This window comes from Rana temporaria, chromosome 11 (assembly GCF_905171775.1).
Source record: "Rana temporaria chromosome 11, aRanTem1.1, whole genome shotgun sequence".
Lineage (NCBI taxonomy): Eukaryota > Metazoa > Chordata > Amphibia > Anura > Ranidae > Rana > Rana temporaria.
Window position 1 is genome coordinate 109,946,686 of NC_053499.1, and position 23,768 is coordinate 109,970,453.

General features: G+C 43.8%; 1 protein-coding gene across 1 annotated transcript in view; it reads left to right on the plus strand.

The window, feature by feature from the left end:
- PACS1 (phosphofurin acidic cluster sorting protein 1) overlaps nt 1-23,768 on the plus strand; it is a 288,112-nt gene that overhangs the window by 63,172 nt on the left and 201,172 nt on the right. Inside the window, exons 5-6 of the mRNA XM_040328826.1 lie at nt 11,866-12,010; nt 21,732-21,823. Coding sequence (XP_040184760.1) covers nt 11,866-12,010; nt 21,732-21,823 — 237 coding nt within the window. The remainder of the gene's footprint in view (nt 1-11,865; nt 12,011-21,731; nt 21,824-23,768) is intronic.

Below are 23,768 nucleotides of genomic sequence, written 5' to 3' on the forward strand. Positions count from 1 at the left end.
CCCAGGAAGGTCTTAAATTCGGAGACCGTGATAGATCTCCAATCTCTGGCAAGGATCAACTGGGGATTAGCGAGGATGAATTGACCAGCATACAAATTGCTTTGGTCCACAATAGATCTATAGAGTAATAAAAAGTCAAGTGATGTAAAATTGACTGTTTCCACCTGAATTCCAGGTTGGCCAGTTCTGTGGACCGATGAGGTTAAAATAGAACTTTTTGGCCGGAATGAGCAAAGGTACATTTGGAGAAGAAAGGGCACATAATTTAATGAAAAGAACCTCTGTCCAACTGTTAAGCATGGGGGTGGATCAATCATGCTTTGGGGTTGTATTGCAGCCAGTGGCACAGGGAACATTTCACGAGTAGAAGGAAAAATGGGGGATTACATCAAGAGGCGTAAACTGAAGGTTTTGCCATGGCCTTCAGAATCTCCTGACCTCAACATAATTGAAAATCTATGGATAGACCTTAAAAGAGCAGTGCGTGACAGACAGCCCAGAAATCTCAAAGAACTGGAAGACTTTTGTAAGGAAGAATGGGCAAAGATACCTCAAACAAGAATTGAAAGACTCTTGGCTGGCTACAAAAAGCGTTTACAAGCTGTGATACTTGCCAAAGGGGGCAGTACAAGATATTAACTCTGCAGGGTGCCCAAACTTTTGCAGATGCCATTTTTTTTGTTTTCTGTAATTTTGAAAGTGTAAATGATGGAAATAAAATCGAACTTTTTTTTTTGACATACAAGAATGTCTAATCTGTAATTTGATGCCTTTTGGAGATTTTTCCATCTTTCCTTGGCTTCGTTATGCACATTAATACAAATTTTTACCTGGGGTGCCCAATCTTTCGATCCCCACTGTATACACGTGTAGGGATATCATGCACATGGAGGAGAAAGTATGCTGTGTCATCCGGGACCACTCGTTCCGTGAATCTTTGTGTTATCTGCCTGACCTCCGTCCAGAAAGTCCGGATACAGGGACAGGACCAGAGGACATGGAGTAGCGTGCCCCTCTCCATTTGACAGCACCGGTCTGAGGTTGTCGGAAAGATCTTACTGAGGATAGCCGGGGTCCTGTACCAACTTGTGAGGATCTTATAGTTGCTCTCTTGTATTTTAGTGCATATGGATGATTTGTGTGTGTGAACAAGAGGATGTTTTGTATCTTAGTGTGCAGCCCAGTTCCCTCTCCCACCTGGAGAGGCTTGGGATTCAATACCCCTCCCCTGGTATAGTCAGCAGTCCATGTGTAAGAGATATGGCATGTGGCAGCATGCCTGTATCGGAGCATAGCTCCTCTAGAGGCGTGAGGGTTTGGCTCTCAGCAGTAGGAGGGGGCATAGTCTCGAGGAAGTGGCGTAATTGCCCAGCTCTCAAAGTCTAGGCTGTACCTGCCACCAGGGTCCATGAACTCCGCCAGTGTCTTTCACCTCCCTGCGTCACTAAAAGGGGAAGCCTGATAGAGGCCTGAGTCTCTCAGGTCGCAGAATCTCTTGTCACGTACTCCCGGCTCAAAATGTGGGTTACCCAACACTGGGCGTAATGGTGAGCTGTGAGAGCTTAGGTTCGCCTGTGTCAGCAGCCAAGCACACACCTTAATAGTAGTTCCTACCAGCGGGTGTCGTTTGACCTCCTGTGATACTGCTGTGGCACCAAGGTGCCCGCTGCAGCGGGGTCTCGCTCTGTGCCTGCTCTATCCGTGTCCAAAGTTTGGTCGCCTTATGGCGGCACCAGTCCACCAGCCGACTCAAATGTGTAGCATGATAATATGCCCTTGCATCTGGCATTGCGATACCCCGTACCTTTTGGGTGTTTCCCTGCCCAAAGGAATGTCTTAAACGTTGAGTAGATTTGTCTGAAATAGCTAGCTGGGATGTGTATTGGGAGTGCCTGTAGGAGGTACAAAAATGTGGGCAGTGTAACGGAACTATGTATTCTGCCTGGACATCTATAATCATCATGCAGTGAGGCATACAAAGGGTTAATTGTAGAGTGACTCTTTTCTAATGTCCCCTTCTTCAGCTAATTGACTCTTTTGTGTATTGTACTACAAGTAGCAGTCTCCTGTCAGGTGTATGCTGATGGGATTATCTGTGAGTGTGTATTGTTCTAAAGGTTAATTGAATTCTATTGATAAAGGAATGTGTCTGATCAGGTCATGTTAAATGTATCTCGGGGCCGAAATTTCTAGATAGTGATTAGCTCAAAGGGATGTCATTATTTTAAAGTATCTGTATGAAAGCCCCCCCCCCCCCCCCCCCTGTGTGAGGAGGGGGGGCGGAGAGTTTCATTGTTCCTGTAACAGCTTGTAACTAGATATAAACCAGAAAAATGTACCATTAAAGTCTGTCCTACTTGACCCTTCAAAACGTAGCCCCGTCTCGTTCTTGAAAGGGCGTTCGATGGGATTACTATTCTGCTCATTTTACAGCTGAACCTGTATCTCTCTCTGGATCTCGTGGATGGGATATATACCGGCTGTACCTGCATACCGCAACTTGCCAGGGAAAAGGACATCTCCAACAGCTGATACCCCCTCACTACCAGGGGGTAGCCGTTACAGGCAGTATCGTCATTTTGAGTATATTACATCGGCCGAACCAGGAATGCAGGCCGGTGGTCCACTGGGTTAGCAGTTTCTGGACTAATTTAAGGAAGAGGGGGGGAAATTCTTGTTAAAGAGCTGGGAAAATTTTGGGGTAATGCTCGTGCCCAGTTATGTCAGGGCCGTTGCAGACCACTTCAGATGGAAACCAGCCTGCAAGTGGGAGAGCTGTCGTGGTGAGTTGGACAATTTCCCGTATTCCTCAAACTCTCTCATCAGAGTGGGGAGAGATGTCGCGGGTTCCGTCAGAGAAAACATCATGTCGTCCTCGTATGCAGAGACTTTGTATTGTCCCCTTGACCCCTAACCCGGTAATGTCTGGGTTCAGTCGCACACGACTCAGAAATGGTTCGAGAGTCAGGGCGAAAAGCAGGGGTGATAGAGGGCACCCTTGTCTGGTCCCGTTGGTAATCAACAGCGGGTCTGACAGCACTCCATTCGCCCTGACTCTGACCGTCGGATTAAAATATGCCGCCGAGATCCAATGTGTCATCTTTTCGCCTAGGCCTACATGTTTCAGGGTAACCATCCTGGGTTGCATTAAGGTAATAGCTCTGATGTCCCTAAGTCCTTACTGCCTGTCGGTGATGCCCGTGGTTGTCATCGGCAGCAGCTTGTATCTGGTCCACCTCCATGTAGTAGCCCAAATTCCTCTTCACCCCAGCCGGATGAAGGTAGATGGTGAGGCGGCCTCTAGGTAATGAGCAGCCGTTTGGGCTGGGCCAGGGGCAGCACCGTTCCATGCATTTTTCTGAAATGCTGGTACTTGTAGTTGCATGTCTATCTCTGGGCTGGACTAGCTGGCCTCGCTATTATGCACCTGATATTTTGAATTGGTAGGAAGGCTGCCGCTCCAGGTGAGCACACTAGAACAATCAATGTCCACTCAGAAACCAATGGGTGCAGGCAATGCACGGGATATGCAAGAGAGGAAAGATATGGACAGCCGCACTCCAATTTCTTAAAAAGACGTTCCCTTTATTGGGTAAAGGAAAAATGCACTACAGGTATCAGCACACAGTGGGAAAAACAGCTGACGTGTTTCGCATTGGATATCAATGCTTAGTCATAGCTCAGTGCTCCAATGCGAAACGCGTCAGCTGTTTTTCCCACTGTTTGCTGGTACCTGTAGTGCATTTTTCCTTTACCCAATAAAGGGCACGTCTTTTTAAGAAATTGGAGTGCGGCTGTCCATCTCTTTCCTCTCTTGATATTTTGAATTGCTGGAACATTGTCATATGTTTCCAACTTGCTCTTTATTGTACGCATCCCTCATGGTTCGCTGGGCGCCAGGTTCTGACTGCTTCAGGCGTGCTGCGAGGAATGGGTTCCTCTGGTCATACACTTTACGCTTTTTAATGTCTAGATAACGTTTTGATGTCGTGGAATGTACGGGGGCTTAACTCAAAAGTGAAAAGATCATTAATGTTTGAATATCTGGCACGTCATAATCCGTATGTGATCCTACTCCAGGAAACCCACCTCCAGGGCTCTAGAGTAATGGCCCTTAAGTGGGCAATAATCGCTTATGCTCTCCACTCCACATACTCAACATATGCCAGGGACACTTCCATCCTTATAGCCAAATCTGCACCAGTTAGCATTAAACATGTTAAACGTGATCCTAATGGTTGCTTTTTAATTGTTGTGATAGAACTCATGGGTAGGCCGTATATGGTAACTAGCTTATAGGCTCTGCCCCTCTTTACTAAAGTTTTCTTTGAGCGGGTGATGAACTCCATATTGGCGATAGCGGAGGGTCCCTTATTAATAGCGGGTGACTATAATACAGTATTGGATAACTCCATTGATAGATTGCATTGCTCTACACTATCCCCTTGGGTTCCTTTCTAACTCAATTTGATTTGGTGGAGGCTTGGGGGTGGAAGCATGTGGATGGTAGGGAGTATTCGTGTCACTCTGAGTCGCACCGTACTCTATCCCGTATTGCTCTGTCTGGTCTCATCGGATCTGCTTAATTTGGTGACTGAGGTCAAGTACCTCCCTAGGGCGGTGTCTGATCATTCCCCTTTGCTGGTGGACCTCGCCCTGGGCACCTCCCCCTCCTCCTATCAGGTGTGGCGGCTAAGCCCGTTATGGTTGGCGGATCAGGTTGTGGTGAACCAGTGTATGACAGAGATGGGATCTTACTGGGTAACTAACAAGCAGAGCGCCTCTGTTCCGGTGGTTTGGGACGCCTTTTAATGCTACCACACGCGGCTCTTTTGCTGCGGCCATTGGTCAGACGCGCAAGGCCTCTCTGTCAAGATTGACAGATGCAGAGAGGTCTCTCAGAGAGGCACAGGCCACCTATTCTGCGACCCCCCCCCCCCCTCTCCTGAGACGCACGCCGCCTGGAAGCATGGTGCCAGGGAACTGGACCTGGTGCTTTTTAGAGCATACTCAGAAGAAGCTGCTGTATCGGAACCAGTCGCCTGCTGGCGTATCTCTCCAGATCGGATTATCAGCCTTGTAGCATACCTAGGATTAAGAATTCAGGGGGAATTGTGGTAGAACAGATGAGGAGATTATGGATACCTTTTGTCACATTTTATTCCTCCCTTTATCCTACTAGAGCACATTACACGATTGTGGAATTGGATGACAATCGTGTAATTTCACTGCCTAGGCTTCAGACCCAACAGGCGACGCTTCTCTGACGGCTTAGGAAATTGGGGAGGCTGTCCAATCCTTTGCCAGAAACAAAACACTGGGATTGGATGGTTTCCCCATTGAGTGGTATATGCAATACAAGGATCTGCTTGTGCCTCACCTGGGCAGGGTGTATGATTTTGCTATAAAAACAGGGCAGCTGCCGCCTTCTATGTCGGAGGCGCTGATTGTCCTCATTCCTAAGCCATATAAGGATCACCTCCTTTGTGAATCTTACAGGCCGATCTCGCTCATCAATTCGGATGTCAACATTTTAGCAAAAATGCTCGCCCCCAGCAACTGAACACAGTCGCCGGGCGACCAATACCATTATTGGTGCAGACCAAACTGGGTTCATCCCGGGGCGATCGACCTCCATCAACCTACGTAGACTATTTACCAATCTACAGGCCACCCATGAAGAGATGGGTTCCAGGGCCGTTTTGTCTTTAGATGCACATAAGGCATTTGACTCGGTCGAATGGCCTTATCTGCTGGAGGTCTTGGCGAAGTTTGGATTCGGCAATACCTTTATCAGGTGGGCGCAGCTGCTTTACTTAAAGCCCACTGCTAGTCTAAGAGTGAACGCAGCCATATCTGACCCCTTTCCGATAGAGAGGCACCAGTCAGGGGTGTCCTCTGTCGCCGCTGCTATTTGCGCTGGTGATGGAGCCTCTGGCAGCGTTGGTGAGATCTTGCGGGGCGGTCAGGGGACTGACGATTGGGGGTCTAGGGGAGAAGGTATCTCTCTACGCTGATATGTTAATATACTTGTCGGACCCCCAGTCGTCCCTCACGGCCCTGCTTGAGCTCATTGGGAGGTTTGGCCACTTTTCTGGATTCCAGGTTAATTGGGACAAGTCCATTTTATTTATGATTGACCAGGCGACATCGGTCCGGTTGCCACCCTCTTGCCCACTGCAGATAGTTGGCTCCTGTAACGGTCAGGGGTTAACACTGTTTACGATCTTCCATTCCACCAACCCACGACAGCTCATCCGACAATCCAGCAGGCAGGACCCATTCCATTCCCCAGAATAAAGACGAGACACACAGCTCTGTTCTTTCTGGTTCCAAAACGAATGAATACTTTAATGGTACACTCAGCTTGTTATATACAGTTACAAGCATGCTACAGTACTCACAGGGGCAATGAAACTCCCCACCCCCAACATCACACAATGGGGGCTTCAATACACATTCAGATGGGCTAATTACGAATCATTATCCAGACGGTCTGGCTCTGCGATAAGTGATCCCCACCTGTTACACAAAACACATTCCTTTACTAAACATTATTGACATGCTAATTCACTATACCTGAAAGATTAGACTTTTTGGCACCGAATCTAGTGGAGTTAATTACTACAGCTGACAAGTCACATTCTACATCTTATCAATAGACTTTCACACAATACAGTGTCATTAGCATTACACAATGAAAAGGGCTGTAGAAGCAGACCTAGTTAATACAATGGACACAGAATGCAATCACAGCAAGACACTTAAACATCCCATAATAGGCAGCCAGACTGGCTACCAAGCTCCAATTCACATCACCACAGTAGCAGACTTAATTGGCATCTCAACAGTCTATTGAATGAGACATTCTTATTGACCTGTTGGGGGTCAGAATAAACCACCTTTAATATGTCAAGATCCTGCACTACATGAATTATCATTAATGTCCCATCTCATGTAATCCGAGATATCAGTTCTCAGTCATCCTACGCCCAAAAGGGACATAGGATGACCCTAGACCCAAGTCATTAGTGAAGCTGGCACAGGAGTACCCCACATCCTTCAAAAGTCTCTGGGTGTCACAGGGCCATTCCGTTACATCTCCTTTTGATACTTGGGAGTCATGATGCAACACCCCATGACCTCTTACATTAAAATTTAATTTAGACCCCCTCATAGGGCTCATGAAAACCACTTTCAAAACCTGGGCTAATCTTCCACTTACACTACTGGGTAGGATTAATATTTTTAAGATGAATTTCTTGCCCCGATTTCTGTATGTTTTGGGTAATTCGCCAGTATATGTCATTAAAAATCAATTCAAAGAAATAGACTCCATCCTTACCTCCTTTTTGTGGAAGGGGGGGGGGGGGGGGCGGTCAGAATTTCCAAGGACACCCTTCAGTTACCGGTACTGGAGGGCGGATTCGCCCTGCCCTGCCTCCAAACTTATTATATTGCCTCACAATTGGCCTACGCACATTGGTGGTTTTACCCCGAAGCCAACAATGGAGGCAGCCATTCTTACCTCTTATGAATCCCTGCAAAATTTGATTCATCGTATGTCCCTTAGAGGGCGGGAGGGGACGAGTATTATGGCAATGACTCTACGGATTCTTCAACTTGCTAAATTACAAACCCCTTCTGGCAGTAATATATACTCACCGAACACTCCACTATGGGGGAATCCGAATCTCCCGGAATTTTTCCGAAGATCGGATGGGGGATATTGGTCAAAAAGGGGGGTGAAAACTTTTTTGAATCTGTTCTTGGACAACGTGTTTCGTCCTTTTGATGAATTTTGTAGAGACTACAATCTGCCACGCGCAGCTTACTTCCTTTTTACTTACAGATACACCACACTGCAGCAATGCAGTTTGGCCTTCGTAAAATAGTCGTCCAGCTCTCCCTGCTGGAACTGTTGCTAACTGACTCCTCTCACGCCAAGCTAGTCTCCACATATTATGGGTCTCTCCTGCACACTACGACTCAAAGGCTGAGCAAAGCAGCTGCTAGCTGGAGAGCCGACATCCCTGAGCTGACAGAGGACATCTGGCAGGAGGTATTGCCCCTCCAGGTCCCCTCTGTCATTTCTTCCTGTGACAAGGTAATACAGACCAAACGGTTATATAAATCCTATTTTACACCATGCTTATTGTATGAGCTGAACAGAATCCCCTCAGCGCTATGCTCCCGATGCGCCGTGGCTGATGGCACAATTTTTCATTTAATGTGGGAGTGTGCTCCGATTTCGAAAGTTTTGGTCAGAGGTCACAGCCATCATTAGTTCGCTGACGCAGATACCTAATATATGTAATCCCCTGAGGTGTTTACTGGGCTATATTGATGACAAGAGTATATCTAAGAATACGCAAACCTTCCTGCGGATAGTATTGTTTTATGCTAAGAAGTCTATAACCTTCCACTAGAAGTCTCCATCTTTACTAGGGCCGAAACAACTAATCGATTAATCGACAACTAATCGATTATGAAATTAATTAAAATTTTCATAATCGATTAATCGACCAGTAACATAATGGGGTTAAAAATACTAAAATTAGCCATTTATAGTACAAAAAAGCAAATCGCTACTGTAAATATTACTTTCACTGTCCCACAGTAAAAAAATGAACCCCTTACAGTAGCGATTATTTGCTCTTTTTGTACTTTATTTATGTTTTTTTTAACCCCATTATGTTACTAAACATCTCAGGCCGGGGTCACACCTCTGTTTTTTGGTGCTTTTTGCAGAAACACACTACAGTTCATTTACATGTTTTCCTATGGGACACGTTCACATCCATGATTTTCTTCCAGCTGCTGCGTATTTGGAAAGGGCAAGGAGTTTTTAACGCAATACGGTGCCATTTTTTTTTGGTTCAATATACTTCAATGGAGAAACTGCAGAAAAGCATGTAATGTGTTTTTGCGGCAATTTGTGTTTTGTAATCTGCCCAACGACAAATGCAAATTTTTTATTTTTTTAAGGCTATTATCCGATTAATGGATTAATCGAAACAATAATCAGCCAACTAATCGATTATGAAAATAATCATTAGTTGCAGCCCTAATCCTTACCTACCATTGCCTTCTGGCTCACCACCATCAATCATGCTATACCGCTGTATAAGTTGACATAAGAGGCCAGAGGGTGTCCAAAAAAAATTCTTGAAGGTTTGAGGCTCTTGGGTTGACTCCGAGAGCACCATACCACCTGCTCATGGAAATTTGACTGATACCTCTGCCCGTTGAGTAGACCTGAGTGAGTAAATTGATAATTTTATTGTTTCTTTCCCCCCTAAATGTTATGTTTCTATGAATATGCTCAATGTGTACCAGCTACCAGAGTTTTGTGAAATAATGTAACGCCAATGTTCGCTCTGTATCTGTGTTTGTTGTATTGTATGTTTTGTACGTAAAAAAACTTTACCTTTAAAAAAAAAAAAGAAAAACCGTAGTGCAAAATCAGACAAATAATAAAATGGGTCATGTCCCCTTGTTTTTGAAAGTTTTCATACGGATATAGAAATATTTGTTTTGATGTTGAATCGTATTTTATTTCAAATCTGGCTCTCCAAGAAGAGTATTCTGTAACAAAAGAGAAAGGAATTGTAAAATGTTACCATAGCAGCCAGTCAGATTCTTTCTTATCCTTTTGAAATTTCTCTGAAGAATGACAGTTTAAAGGTTTTGTAAACTGTTTTAAAAAAATAAATAAAATAACAAACCTCATACTTGCCTCCACTGTGCAGTTCGTTTTGCACAGTGTGGCCCAGATCATCATCTTCTGGGGTCCCCTGGCGGCTCTCGCGGCTCCCCGCATCGGTTAACCCCCAGGGAGAAGCGCTCTCCCTGGGGGTCACCTTGCGGACATGCTCCCAAGTCTAGCATTTGCGTCTATAAACATAGAATGCCGGACTCGGCCCCCGCATCATTGGATTTGATTGACAACTGTGGGAGCCAATGGCTGCTCTGCTATCAATCTGTCCAGTCAAGAGCCGAGAACCCCTGGGCAGAGAGCTAGAGCATTTCTCCGCCGAGGGACCGAAGGGCAAAGGTGAGTAAAACAGGAGGGCTAGGGGGCCTGTCACTGTCCGAAGTTTTTTCACCTTAATGCATAGGATGCATTAAGGTGAAAATAACACAAGGGTTTATAACCCCCCTTAATTGTTTGCTATACAGCGGGTAGTATAAGTATTGAACACGTCACCATTTTTCTAGGTAAGCCTATTTCTAAAGGTGCTATTGACATGATATTTTCACCACGTCAGTAACAACCCATGCATTCCTTGCATACAAATAAACATATGTGTAATAAAATCGAATGACACATGAAAAAAGTATTGAGCGTACGAAGAAAGGGAGGTGCAAAAAGGCATGGAAATGCAAGACACCAGCTGAAATCTATCAGTAATTGTCAGTGCAAATTAATAACTGGTTCTGTCTCAACTGATGACCTATGAAAAGGTGTCTCATTACCAAGGTGTCACACAGACATCTCTTGGGTAAAAGCAAAGAGCGCTCTCAAGACCTTTTGCAATGTTATTATTGCAAAACATACTGATGGCTTGATTACAGGATTTCTAAACCTCTGTATGTTCCAGTGAGCACTGTTGGGGCCAAAATCCGGGAGTGGAAGGAACATAACTTCACCATAAACTGGCCATGACCAGGTGCTCCTCACAAGATTTCTGACAGAGGAGTGAAAAGAATTATCAGAAGAGTTGTCCAAAAGCCAAGAACCACTTGCGGAGAGCTTCAGAAAAACGGGTACAACTGTTTCACAGAAAACCAATAAGTAATGTACTCAACCGCCATGGCTTGTATGCACGCTTACAATGTTAGACTCCATTGCTGAAGAAAAAGCTTGTTTGCTTCAAAACCTTTAAACAAGCCTGCGAAATACTGGGAGAATATAGTCTGGTCAGATGAGACCAAAATTGAATTCTTTGGATGCCATAATACACACCATGTTTGGAGGTCAAAAGGCACTGCACATCACTCCGTAAACACCATACAAACCGTGACGTTTGGAGTTGAGAACATCATGGTGTGGGGCTGTTTTTAAGCATACGGTACTGACAAACTTCATGTCACTGAAGGAAGGATGAATGGAAAAATGTACCAAGACATTCTTGATAAAAATCTGCTGCCATCTACCAGGATGATGAAGAGGAAACGAGGGTGAACATTTCAGCAAGACAATGATCACCAACACAGAGCCAAGGAAACTTTCAATTGGTTTCAAAGAGAGAACAATAAAGCTGCTAGAATGGCCCAGCCAGTTACCTGTCTTGAATCCAATAGAAAATCTATAAAAATAAATAAAGTTCATAGAGGCCCACAAAACCTTCCAAGATTTGAAGACTGTATGGAAGAATGGGCCAAAATCACACCTGAGCAATGCATGGACGAGTTTCTCCATACAGGAGGCGTCTTGAAGCTGTCATTACCAACAAAGGTTTTTGCACAAACTATTACATTTCAGTGGGCATGTTCACTACTTTTTTATCTGCGCAATTCCCTTTTTATTACAGAACTTAACCTCTGAACTAATTTGTTGTGGTTTCTTTTGTATGTATGGATTGCATGGTTTGATACTGACATGGTGAAAATTTAATGTCAATAGCACCTTTTTTACCCGCTGCATATCACATCTTGTTTACCACACTTTTGCAAAAATACAATTGTTGGTCCCTTTTAACTCTGTGTGTTATTTCTACTGCATCCTTGAATAACTGATGTTATTGTGATCTTTAATACGGATCAGATGTCTTTTTTTTTTAGCCTAATAACTGCTAATGCTTGCAGAATTTTTTTTAGATTTGTTTTTGTTTAATCAATTCTATGCCATGTTTGCTTTAGGTTTTGCAGTTTCCCAGTGAGAGCGGTCTTGTGTTGTCTCTTCATAGCCATGCCAAGGATGTTTCCTTCCCTGTTGCAGAGATAAACGTCCACTCTCTTTCAAGCCAACCAATTGATCATGAAGGACCGAAAGCCAAGCTGTTTGGTATGACTGATTTACTTCATATGTTGGTATTTAATGCGCATTTATTAGTCAGTATAACTTTTTTTTGTAACTGAAAAGTAATGAAGCTTTTTGAAATAGTAAAATTACTGTTCTCTTATATTAAAACTCAGTGTCCAGCATCCAAAAAAAAAAAATGTTTTGGTCTGCTTAATTTTTTTTTAAAAGGTTTCGTAGTTCATATGAATCTGTTAGTCGCTATTCCAGGTATTCTTATATTTGTCTATGGAAATTGGTTAGCCAAGTAATAAAGTTATCCATAGGTTGAATATCTATGATGCGTTTTATATATCGATGTTGTTCCTTGAGAGAGACAGTACTGATGCGCCGAACCTGGTGCATAGCACTGTTTTGTTATATAGGATTAATATAGTGCCTACAGTTTGTGCAGCGATTTACAACATGAGGGTAGACAGTACAGTTACAATATGGTTCCTGCTCATAAGAGCTTACATTCCAGGAGGAAGGATCAAGTGATGCGAAAGGTAATGGCTGTGGGGGATGAGCTGATAGAGTAAATTTAAAGTACATTTGTTAGGTAGGGGCAGAATAGGCTTCTCTGAGGAGAAGGGTTTTCTGTAATCGTCTAAAAGCAAACTGAGTAGGAGGTAGTCAGACAGATTGGGGTAGGGAGTGCCATGGGAGAGGCTCGAGAAGTCCTGGAGGTGAGCATGGGAGGAGATGACTAGGGAGCTAGAAAGCAGGAGGTCCTGGGAGGCATGAAAAGAATGGTGTAGTTGGTATTTTGAGAATAGGTTAGTGATGTAGCTGGGTGCCAAGTTGTTGATGGCTTTGTACGTTGTTGGTATTTTGAATTTAATTTTTTGGGTGAGTGGAAGCCAGCAGAGGGATTGATGGAGAGTAGTAGCAGACACTGATTAAAAAGTGTATATGTCTGCGCTGTGAATTAAACTAGTGTTATAAGTGAGCAAAAGGAAGGGGAGGGGGGGAGGGGTGAAGTAGTGTGAACTTGGGAAGTGAAAAACTATGCAGACAGAAAATGGAAGGGACCTATGTGACAATCTATAAGTACAGTCCTAACTGGACCGTATTAAAAATCCATGGTGAAAATGCTTCGGTGAAAAAACCATATAAGTGATGAAGATAAAAATATATGAAATATATATGATATGCAAAAAGTCCCGGATTAGTCCAAGTAAATACAAAACAGTTCCAGGTGAAATTAATGGAGTAAGTGGATGGTTGAAAGTGAAAACAAAATCCAAATGCACGTGGGTGGAAAATGTGCAGTTTGATCAAATCCACAACAGCATGCAGCCCACACCATAAGTGATCTTGTCAGCTTACCTCCCAGCTGTCACTTAAAGCCAAAGATAATTACCAATACTCCAAATTCCTGTTAGATGGCTGTCACTCTGTGTACTCATCGGTGATTGGCCATACATAAGGGAGAAAAAATATGAGGTGTAACCTGGTTCTTCTATCACATATGAGGAAAAGGGGTGTAGCCAAGGTGGGTAAGTATACACTTACACTACTTACACAACGTGTAAGAAAAGGGAGCCTATCTCCACGAGCGCCGAGCTCGTCTCTCTGACTTCTCTCCGTCTCAGCTCCAATCCCTCAGTGTCCTCCAAGCCGATTGCTCGTGGTAAGATGGAAGAAACCGGGGTAGGGAGAAGTGAGAGAGGGGGGGCACATCGCGTGAATGGTACAACAAAAGTATATGGAAACACAAAGGTGCGGTAAAAAACTCACATGGAGCAGTGATGGAACGATCGCAAATCCACGAGCGCCGCGCTCGTCTGCCGTCCGTCTGGTGCTGCTCCTGATTGGTGCTCTGGTGTCCCGACGCGTGTTCGTCACATCACGTGACTTCATCAGGGGATGGTAACTAGAGCACTGTATCATCTTTAAATAGTGTCCGATTGCTTGGACACAGCGGCGGCCATTTTGTCGAAGTCAGCATGATGAGCTGACAGGCACGGTGTTTGCACCATTAAATTACCTGGAAATGTCACACACTGCTGAACAAGCCAGACAGGGAGAGGAGTGGACAAAAATGCAGGGACATGGGCAACATAGGGGCCTGTATGGCATATGCTAGGAGCGAGTAAAAAAAGAACATTTTTAATGGTGTATTGGTTATAAAAACGGGAGCAAATAATAATACTAAATAATAAACCAATACACCATTAAAATGTTCTCCTTTTTTTACTCGCTCCTAGCATATGCCATACAGGCCCCTATGTTGCCCATGTCCCTGCATTTTTGTCCACTCCTCTCCCTGTCTGGCTTGTTCAGCAGTGTGTGACATTTCCAGGTAATTTAATGGTGCAAACACCGTGCCTGTCAGCTCATCATGCTGACTTCGACAAAATGGCCGCCGCTGTGTCCAAGCAATCGGACACTATTTAAAGATGATACAGTGCTCTAGTTACCATCCCCTGATGAAGTCACGTGATGTGACGAACACGCGTCGGGACACCAGAGCACCAATCAGGAGCAGCACCAGACGGACGGCAGACGAGCGCGGCGCTCGTGGATTTGCGATCGTTCCATCACTGCTCCATGTGAGTTTTTTACCGCACCTTTGTGTTTCCATATACTTTTGTTGTACCATTCACGCGATGTGCCCCCCCTCTCTCACTTCTCCCTACCCCGGTTTCTTCCATCTTACCACGAGCAATCGGCTTGGAGGACACTGAGGGATTGGAGCTGAGACGGAGAGAAGTCAGAGAGACGAGCTCGGCGCTCGTGGAGATAGGCTCCCTTTTCTTACACGTTGTGTAAGTAGTGTAAGTGTATACTTACCCACCTTGGCTACACCCCTTTTCCTCATATGTGATAGAAGAACCAGGTTACACCTCATATTTTTTCTCCCTTATGTATGACCAATCACCGATGAGTACACAGAGTGACAGCCATCTAACAGGAATTTGGAGTATTGGTAATTATCTTTGGCTTTAAGTGACAGCTGGGAGGTAAGCTGACAAGATCACTTATGGTGTGGGCTGCATGCTGTTGTGGATTTGATCAAACTGCACATTTTCCACCCACGTGCATTTGGATTTTGTTTTCACTTTCAACCATCCACTTACTCCATTAATTTCACCTGGAACTGTTTTGTATTTACTTGGACTAATCCGGGACTTTTTGCATATCATATATATTTCATATATTTTTATCTTCATCACTTATATGGTTTTTTCACCGAAGCATTTTCACCATGGATTTTTAATACGGTCCAGTTAGGACTGTACTTATAGATTGTCACATAGGTCCCTTCCATTTTCTGTCTGCATAGTTTTTCACTTCCCAAGTTCACACTACTTCACCCCTCCCCCCCTCCCCTTCCTTTTGCTCACTTATAACACTAGTTTAATTCACAGCGCAGACATATACACTTTTTAATCACTATTCACTGTCTGTATTGGACAGATTTTTTCTTTGTTTGCTGCAGTGCCCACACCCATTCCCTGGCCCCCCATCACCTCCCTCCTTTTCCCATTTATCCTACACAGCGCAGGAGTATCACCTAGTTCTAGTAGCAGACACTGAACGTGTTAATAAGTTGGATTTTTTTATCCCCCCAGTCAGTAACGGTTGGTCAGTATTTTAGCAAACTTTTATTATACAACGTTGTCATTTTTGCACTTTTTATAGATAACTGTACATTGGTGGAACGGGTCCCACTCGGGAGGACCTTTATTTATTAAACTGTATATGTATTCATCAATAAAGTTTTTGTAACCATTCCATTTGACCCTGTTGCTGATTCTCCCTCAAAGACATTATTTGAGACCTCTGTCTCATCCTTCTCTTTTTTTACATAATAAGGTGGATTAGCCTCGAAGGAGCATTCATGATGGTCGAAACAGGGTATAGCTGTAAAGGTAATCCTGTGAGGAGGGAGTTGCAGTCCTCGAGGCACGAGATGGCCAGGGAGTGAATTCGGAGCCTTGTGGCGTCATTGGTTAGGACGGGGCATACTTTGGAGATGTTGCGGAGGTTAGGCAGCAAGATTTAAACAGTGATGGATGGGGGGGGCCGAAAGGATAGTTCATGTCCAGGATTACACCTAGAATGTTAACTTTTTTTTTTTTTCCTTCACAGAACATTATTGAAATGTCACAAGTGACCTTTCAGTACAGTTCTATTTAGTGCAGAGCCTTTGTGATGCAGTCATGCTCATTTTAATCAGCTGTTCTAAAAAAGTACTCTATGCAGTACTTTTATTTAATTTTTTTTTACCAGCGCAGGAAACTGATCTGGTGTGAATAGGCCCTAAATGGTTGCTTCCATTTCATTGTGATCAAGCATCTTGCTGTACAAAACTTAGAGTGGGCTTTGGTGATGTTACTACTGTGTTCACTGTTCTCGTTTCTGGAGGATCTGATGCGGGAAATGAAAATCCTGTCTAACCAAGCTGAATGCCTTCAGACAGACACACAATGCAGAAAAAGTAAACACAAGTCAGTAATGAGAAAATTTTGAAAATTTAACAGCAGGGAAGGGGAAGACCACAGACAATACTGGTGAACAGTTCTTTGCCGTCCGCATTTTTTTTTTTTTTTGCACAGCTTCCAGATTTTCGTTTAACTCTTTGCCTAGAGTTTGCTCCACTTAAGCATGTAATGGTGCTTTGGAAATCATTCTGTAGGAAGATGGTTTAATAATTTTTGCATATTCTGATTCCAGGCCTTTTCTTGGTATTGTTGTAGAGTGTACATGGGTTACCATGATTAAAGTCGCATGCCCGTGACATAATGCGTAGGGAGGAGCCTACGATCGAATCCGAGTCCGTCGGATCGAATTGAGGAGACTGCATTCTGAGCGGCGTCTTATGCTTTAACCAAACGGGGATTTGTGAGTGCATCTGCTGTTGCTTAGGATCGAATTATCCATTTGATATTGATGTCTGTGCAATGAGGTTTTTTCTTTCCTTTCCCATACATATTTATTTGTGAGTATCAGCTCACCAGACTGCAGCGGTCAAGTGCTGGGATCTGCATTCACATTGAAAGAAGGTAGTGAAGGAAGGCATTGTATGTTTTTTCCTGATTGGAACTTTTTTTGATTAATCACTGTGCACATGGTCAAGGACTTGTCTTATGTTTTATGTGTGTTACCTATCACGTTTATTCACAGCAATTGGAGATTGTCTCTCCCTGATTAGTTTTTCTGTATGTTTTTCACCTATAAGTTAATATCAGCGCATCATATATATATATATATATAATTTCACTGTGGCCCACATTCAAACCGTCCTGTATCAGAGTGGTCTGACTCCGTCCGGGACAGATACGCTATGGACTGGACATAGGGTAAAAAAAATCCCCTGTGGCCAGAGCATAGTCAATCCTGGAAGGGGCTGCATAGGACCTAGACTGGCAGGAGTACACTCTGACATTGAGATATTTCCAGTGCCACAGATCCACATATCCATAAGTATTGCACCACGCACAAAATAACTTGGACTCAGACTGAAACCTTTACAGTTTATATAAATCAGATTGCAATACTGAGTTAAAATCCCCAAGGATAAGCCTAGGGCAAGCAGGCAAGGTGGCAAAATGGACACAGAGTTCAAAAAAACACTGTAGCCATGACCGGGGGAGGGAGATACACTGTGGCCAAAATAAGGGCGGTCCCATGTATAGACACATGGAGGATGATATACTTCCCCTTAGGATGAAGGATAACTTGGTAATACATGAAAGGTAACCCCTTACGAATTAGGATTGCAAACCCCCCGGGCATAATTTAGAATAAGTAGATTGGTAGTGACTGGCCACCCAGTGTTTCCTGAGGGCCAATACTTTGGACCTCAAGAGATGAGTTTACTGGAGGCACAGGACACGCGGTTTAATATGTCTCAGGGCCTCAAAAACAGACGCTCTTTTAAATTTATCTGACGGACATTCCATGAACAAACGGTTACTTCAGCCATGTGACCGGTAATCCACTCTGTCAAGGAGGAGCGGGAGCGAAGAGGGGTACCCAGAAAGCACCCCATCCCCCGCCACAGCCACAGGAGCAAATAAGGGTCGCAGTGCTGCACACACAAACATCCATATACACACAACAACACAACTATATAAGATGGCGTATTCGGCACCCAACAAGGGCAAGAATTCCCCTGCCCAGCTCCAAAACGGGAGATAGGGCCTAAACCCCAAACTTATACCATGCAAGGGGCGCATGGCCTGTAACAGGAAGCAAGAAAAATGTCAAAAGAAAAACAAAATAGTCAGTGTTCAATGACAATGTTCCAAAAGAAAGGGGGGGGGGTATTTGAACCCCAAGGTTGCTAGGCCACGGTCAGGGACCAAGGCCAGGTATTCTCCCACAGGAGAGTTGTCTGATCATCCACATTCAGCGCCATCAGAGCAACAAAATAAAGTGTCAATTGTGAATAACTAGGGATAAAACAACAAAAAGATGGGAGTAGCGAAAAAATAGCGGTACCATTAAAATGTGAGGGTCAGCATCAGGCAGGAGGCTTAGGAGGACAAGGTAGTGACTCCCACCAGGACAGGGCATCTTGCAGGGACGGGAAGAAATGGGCTTTCCCCTGGTAGGTGACCCGGAGGGTAATGGGCAACAACACATGGAGTATTGGATATCTTGCTCCCAGAGCTTCTGTTTGACACGCTGGAAGCTGGTTCTACGGTTGCGGACTGTCGCAGAGTAGTCTGGAAAGACGGACACCACCGCTTTGTTAATCAGGAGACTTCCCTTCCTCCTGGCAGCCCCCAGAATGGAGTCAAGGTCTCTGTAGTTCAGGAGACAGATAACCACTGTACGTGGACGGTGACCCTCAGGAAGGGGGCGCCCAGCAGGGACTCGGTGGGCCCTTTCAATAACAAAGCGGGGGGAGCTACAGGAAAGCAACAGGGTCAGAGCCCTCCACCCATTCCGGTAACCCAACCAGGCGCAGATTGTTTCTGCGTAAGCGATTTTCGAGGTCGTCGACCTTATCTTCCAGGGTGGAAATCTTACCCCCATATGAATTAAGTTTGGGCAGGGTGGGAATAAGTGTCCAAGTCACTAATGTGTCTCAGTAATCCGACCATGCAATTTGTGCATGTCCTGCTGCATAATAGGTCCGCGTGGTTTACCTTAATGGTGGCCAGGACCTCCGCCAGAGTGGGCTCCTTACCGCCATCTACGACCTCTGAGCCCGGGGTCGCCTGCAGGGGCACGGCTGCGGGGTCCGGATTCTCCAGGGAAGGTGGCAGGGACACATCCTGGCCGTCTCCAAAGAGATCCGGAGTGGAGGCTGGCGATGCACTAGGCCCATGGACGGTGCTGTGGCGGCCATCTTGGCAGGAGCGAGTGCTGATGCTCATCGTGCCGGGGGTTGGTGCTTCCCTCGCCGCTTTCCCATCCACCAAAATGCCCTCCAAAGATGCAGAAGCGACACCCGGAGGGATTAGGCAAAGAAAGATCAGGATGGAGCAGGATAGTAGTGGGAGAGACTGTAGCTACACAGGGACACGTCTGTTCACATCCTGCGCTAGGCCACACCCCCTGGGTGTAAAGGTTTCCTAGCCATACATCACAGGATGCAAGGTACTTCATATTCATGATTATTTGGGTTATCCTGCCACCTTTAGGTGAAGGGACACTGGCAAAAAAATAAAAAATTCCCCACCCAGGCATAATTCCTCTCATCTTGGCAAAGCCTCGGTTTAGGTAGTGTGCAAAGATGATGCATATGCCTGCTGCTGTTTCTCTGAAGATCTTGTTTAGTGGGCTTAATCTGTTGTCTTATGGCTTATTTTGCACTCCTCTGCTAGGGTAGCGATGGGCTTCATCTGGATTGTTTGCCTACAGCCTGAAAGACCAGAGGACCTGTACCCAAACCCTGCATGCAAGAGCAGGGACGATTTGTAATGTTGCTGGTTGGCAGGCAGTGATCTCCAGGGTACTTAGTACTAGGTGACCTCGCTGGCAGAACACCTTTAGAGGTCCATGGCAGTGATCCCTCTGCAGGGAGGTCAAATCTCTGAAGGCAAAAAAGAAGAGATCGCGCTAAATGAGTGACAAGTGAACAAAAAAGTGACATAAAGTTCAATAAATCAAATGTCCCGCCACAAAGGCAAGTAATTGAATCTCCCAGGTGATAAACTCAATCCACAAGGAAAAGTGCTGGACAGAAAAGAACCTCCACCAACGATAATAAAGCCTCTTACCGAATCTAATTGATCTCTGGTTTAAGAGAGATCAAACTGCGCATAAGAGGCATGGATGGATATCCTAAAGGCAGCAATAAACAGCAAACAGCAGTGAAGTCCTGGTCTCCAATCTCTAGAGATGCATCTCTCGATGGAACATCCAAGGGTATAAAGAAGCAGAAAAACTCCACATAGCGTAATAACGTCTGGATTTATTATCAAATTAGTAAAATCACACTTACATGTCAATGTAGGTATAGCGAATAAAATATGAGCCGGCCCGCTCGATACACAGCCTGTATCAGGTAAAACAAATACGCGGTGACGTCAGCACGTCGCCTCCCAACGTTTCGTCGCAAACGGACGTGGTCATCCCGTGACCACGTCCGTTTGCGACGAAACGTTGGGAGGCGATGTGCTGACGTCACCGCGTATTTGTTTTACCTGATACAGGCTGTGTATCGAGCGGGCCGGCTCATATTTTATTCGCTATACCTACATTGACATGTAAGTGTGATTTTACTAATTTGATAATAAATCCAGACGTTATTACGCTATGTGGAGTTTTTCTGCTTCTTTATACCCTTGGATGTTCCATCGAGAGATGCATCTCTAGAGATTGGAGACCAGGACTTCACTGCTGTTTGCTGTTTATTGCTGCCTTTAGGATATCCATCCATGCCTCTTATGCGCAGTTTGATCTCTCTTAAACCAGAGATCAATTAGATTCGGTAAGAGGCTTTATTATCGTTGGTGGAGGTTCTTTTCTGTCCAGCACTTTTCCTTGTGGATTGAGTTTATCACCTGGGAGATTCAATTACTTGCCTTTGTGGCGGGACATTTGATTTATTGAACTTTGTCACTTTTTTGTTCACTTGTCACTCATTTAGCGCGATCTCTTCTTTTTTGCATATTTGACAATGTAGTATAACACTTTTTGACCGCTGCTTCTCATTTGTTTTTTTCTTTGTCACTGTTTAACAAGCGCAATATTTTTTTCCCACAAATCTCTGAAGGCCCTGCAGGGGCGAAGATCGGGCCTTCTGGCCATGGAGCTGGACCGGTGAATGTCTTTGTGGCAGAGCATGTCTACTTGACAGTGTTCCTTGTGTTTTTTTGGAGCACCAAGAACACTACACCACCGTAGCAGCGTCCATGGGACTCTGTCAGTGTTCAAGACTGCCTGGACGCAGGAAATCGCAAACAAATGGGTCTGCATTGTGATGTCCTGAGGCTACAAGCTGGAGTTTTGCAGCCTTTGCTCTTGCACTTTATGCCTCACCAACAGTTTGTGTTTTGCAGTGAGGGATTGCCCCTTTCGGAGTGTTTACAAAGGTGTTGACTTTGGTTTTGGGGTTGTTGTGGAACTGAGGTACCTACATTGGGGGGTGCCTGGATGACCTGCCTCTTAGGGAGCTGAAGTCAAATTAATAAGGCACTACTTTTTTGCAAAACACAATATGACAAGAACAATGTCTGTCCTTTTTGGTGGTCACAGCTTAAAATTGGGGGAGGAAGTACAATATTATTTATTAAGCAAGGTTTTATTATGTTCACAGATCGTTCCCCAGATATTGAAAATTATTCAGAAGATGAAGATGAAAGTTTCTCCTCAGAGCAAGAAGGTAGTGATGACCCACTCCATGGCCAGGTAACTTCTATATCTAATCTCTGTATAGAATTTTTTTACGTGTGTCAAAATAATATATTTTCATAATGTATTTATATAATAATATATTTTCTAGTGTGTAAGTATTACAAAAAAACAAACAAAAAAACTGTGCACTTACCTTTTTTTTTTGAGGGAAAGGACCTCCAGTGGTTTTGAAAGCTTGCAGTTTTTAATCTACTAAGCCAATAAAAGCTAAAAGTTGAAACAATGACATTTTTATTTTTGGATATAATAAGGGAGGTTTATAACTGTAATGTGGTGGGCAGTTTTTTTTATATATATATATATATATATATATATATATATATATATATATATATATATATATATATATATATATATATATATATATATATATATATATATATATATATATATATATATATATATATATATAAAAAAGAATTATTTTGGGCCATCTGCTAACGATGCAGTAAACTCACACACAGTAACACTTTGTAGGTTTATTTTTGAAATATACATGGTATGTCCTTCGAGGGTACGATGAGTTGAAAATCTCTATTCCTAGTTGTAGCTGAGTGACATGAATATTTTTTTTATAATTAAGGGATAAGTTCATGTTTTGTAACATGTTCAGGGTTACAAATCCCCGGCCACACACCCGCTCTCTGTTACACTCGCCTCCAGGCCGCATCATTCATTCACGGAGTTCTCTGAATAGAAAACTACAAGGTTCATCAGACTTTGTAAGTGTTGGCTTGTAGTTCTTAAAGCGGTTGTAAACCTGTTGATTAAATAAAAAATAAAAGGCAATGTCATAATGTGCTTGTTTGCATTGCATACTAGCACATTATGATACTTACCATGGAACAAAGCCCTCCAGTGCCGCAATGACAACTCTGAGGTGGCTGACATCTTTCCCCGGTCCTTCTTCCGGGTTTGTGGCATTCTGTTACATGAGCTGCCTTTTCCAGCACAGGCTCTGTAAGCCTGACCTGTCATCGGCTGCATGCATTCTGAATATTTCTTAAACTGTGCAAGGTTAGGAGATATTTGCAGTACCTAAAGGTAAGTCTTTATTAAAGGCTTGCCTGTAGGTACAAGATAAGTGGTAGTATAGAGTGTACTACCACTTTATTAAACTAACACGGTGCTGTTGATCGCTATGGTAGTTCATTGATGCTTTCTGTTTTGCCTACAGTTCTACTTTGTATAAAGATTTATCAAATCAATTGGCGCAAGAAAATTTCTAAATATTAAAACTAATGCAGCTGTACACAAAAGATCATTGCATAATCCAAATAAGCATAGTATAAAGTGCAGTGCATATAAAACGTATTGTGATAAGTCCTATAAAATCCAATAATGATCCAGAAAAAGTGGGAGGTAGACTAACGGTACCAGCTGGAAAAGTTCCTCTGAACAGAATGCGTACAGGGGAGAAGCCACATTCTGACGTCACCCGCTGTCGACCTGTGTCTCATACACTGCAGTGCCTGCTCTGGAAATGCGCTTTTACCTAAGCCCTTGGTGAGTAGCCATTTTAATACAAAAATAAAGCTTTTTACAACTTATCAGTAGCGCTGCACAATTAATCGTTTAAAAAATTGTGATCTCGATTCAACCCCCCTGATGATCTTTATTGCAGAGTTTGTCGATTTTTTTCATATAACAAGTGGAGAGACTTATCTGCTCACTCATCCGTGCAGTCTGCCAAGTTTTTAACATGAAACATTGTAACTAACAGCTTCCTTCTTAGATCAAAGGGATAAACGTATTGTGTAAATGCAGGACGTTTAACCACTTAAAGTCTACATTTTTTTTTTTTTTTACTTGTTTCTTAAGTTAAAATCAATATTTTTTTTGCTAGAAAATTACCTGGAACCCCAAAACATTTTTATACATTTTAGCAGAGACCCTAGGGAATAAAATGGCAATTGCTGCAATATTTTACGTCGCACTG